This window comes from Gavialis gangeticus, unplaced genomic scaffold, assembly GCF_001723915.1.
Source record: "Gavialis gangeticus isolate Ggan-Ray unplaced genomic scaffold, GavGan_comp1, whole genome shotgun sequence".
Taxonomy (NCBI): domain Eukaryota; kingdom Metazoa; phylum Chordata; order Crocodylia; family Gavialidae; genus Gavialis; species Gavialis gangeticus.
The window spans coordinates 3,632,507-3,634,286 of NW_017728973.1; the positions used below are offsets into that span (position 1 = coordinate 3,632,507).

Sequence of the window (1,780 nt, forward strand, 5' to 3'; positions counted from 1 at the left end):
GACTAGAAAATCTTCCTGTGGAATTAGTGGGATCTGAGTCACCCACTTTAACTTAAGGCTGATTATTTTGTTCCTTATTATACTAAAATATCTGTATTGCCTTTTATCCTTTTAGGAGCTTCAAGGTTTCCAAGGTAATGCTACTGGCCAAGTCAGTGTTGAAATGGATGCTGCTCCGGGAATTGATTTGACCAAGCTTTTGAATGACATGAGAGGACAATATGAAGCTATTGCTGACCAAAATCGTAAAGATGCTGAAGCATGGTTCAATGAAAAAGTAAATATCAGCAATAACAAATTCAGCCCCCAAAAGTTAAAAATAGAACAAAATTTTGTAACAGCTGCATTGTATGCATTATATTCCTTTTTCACATTTCAGAGTGGAGAACTCAAAAAGGAAATCTCAACCAACACTGAACAGCTTCAATCAGGAAAAAGTGAAATCACAGATCTAAAGCGCACTCTTCAGAGCCTGGAAATTGAACTACAATCTCAACTTGCCATGGTATGTTGAAATTTCCAGTTGCAAAAGTTGTGTTAAACCCCTTATTATTATAAAAAACTTTTCAATGTCTGCAGTTCATTCTATTGTTAAATTCAGAATCCTTTTAGTCTGTATTACCTAATACTACCTAGAATCAGCAGATTGTAAATGATGGATAATAGAACAAATGCATTGTTATGATTGGGTATGGTGAGAAAGGAGAATGGAAGTAGCAGAAGCAGGTTTTTTAAGCAAATATTTGAGTCTAAGAAGAAAAAAAATGAAATGAAGATAGGTAATGAGACCAAATAAAACTTTTCCCCAATATGTTAGTCTACATTTCTTCATAATTTTTTTTAAGGAATCACTTTCTTCTCCCTAAAGTTTTCATTTAATCAATTATATGTCTTTTATGCAGAAAAAATCTCTTGAAGACACCTTGGCAGAAACAGAAGCAGGTTACTGTACTCAGCTTTCACAAATGCAGCTTCAGATTGGGAATCTGGAAACCCAGCTCTTCCAGGTCAGGGCTGACATGGAACGCCAAAATGCAGAATATCAGCAACTTCTAGACATCAAGACTCGGCTGGAAATGGAGATTGAGACCTACCGTCGTCTGCTAGATGGAGAATTTGGGTAAGTAAAGAACTGAAATTGACAACTGCCTTTTCACTCCGGTCCATGATAATATGCTTTCTGGGAAGTGGGAGCAGTGCAAGCAAATAGTCTACAAACCAATAGAGAGAAAGACCTATAGCACACAAACAGTTCAACAATACATTTTTTCATCATAAAAGATACTGAAATAATTATAGTCATGATAGGTAGCAATTCTTTAAATATAAAATCCATTGAAGAAGAATAAATAAATTTATCTTGTATTTAAATGAATCAATGAATGTGGCAGCTTAAGTATACACACTAGCAAAAGGAAGCATGATTTAACAGGCTACACAATTTCAGAACTGAAATAAATAAGAGTATTTTCACAAATACTATTTGTGATTATTTTCACAGTGTTTCTATTTGGCTTTGGGCCATTTCATGACATTTTGATTTTCATGTTTTATCAGTGAATTTATCGATCCAATGCCTTGCTAAGAATTTACTGCAATAGACATAACAAGGGTGTCAAACTCACCTGCACCCCTGGGCTGGATCCAGACTGAGAAAAGCTTCGCGGGCTGGATCCGGACCCAGCAGTGGCAGCAGAGTACAGTGGCAGCAACGAGAGATTACAGCAGCTGTTGCTCACCCTTTCCCTGGCTACCACCACAGGTCCCCAGTGGGGCTCTG

General features: G+C 36.9%; 1 protein-coding gene across 1 annotated transcript in view; it reads left to right on the forward strand.

Moving 5' to 3' along the window:
• Positions 1–1,780, forward strand: part of LOC109290121 (keratin, type I cytoskeletal 12-like) — an 11,593-nt gene that overhangs the window by 8,183 nt on the left and 1,630 nt on the right. Inside the window, exons 4-6 of the mRNA XM_019506511.1 lie at positions 116–277; positions 380–505; positions 903–1,120. Of these exons, the coding sequence (XP_019362056.1) occupies positions 116–277; positions 380–505; positions 903–1,120 (506 nt within the window). The remainder of the gene's footprint in view (positions 1–115; positions 278–379; positions 506–902; positions 1,121–1,780) is intronic.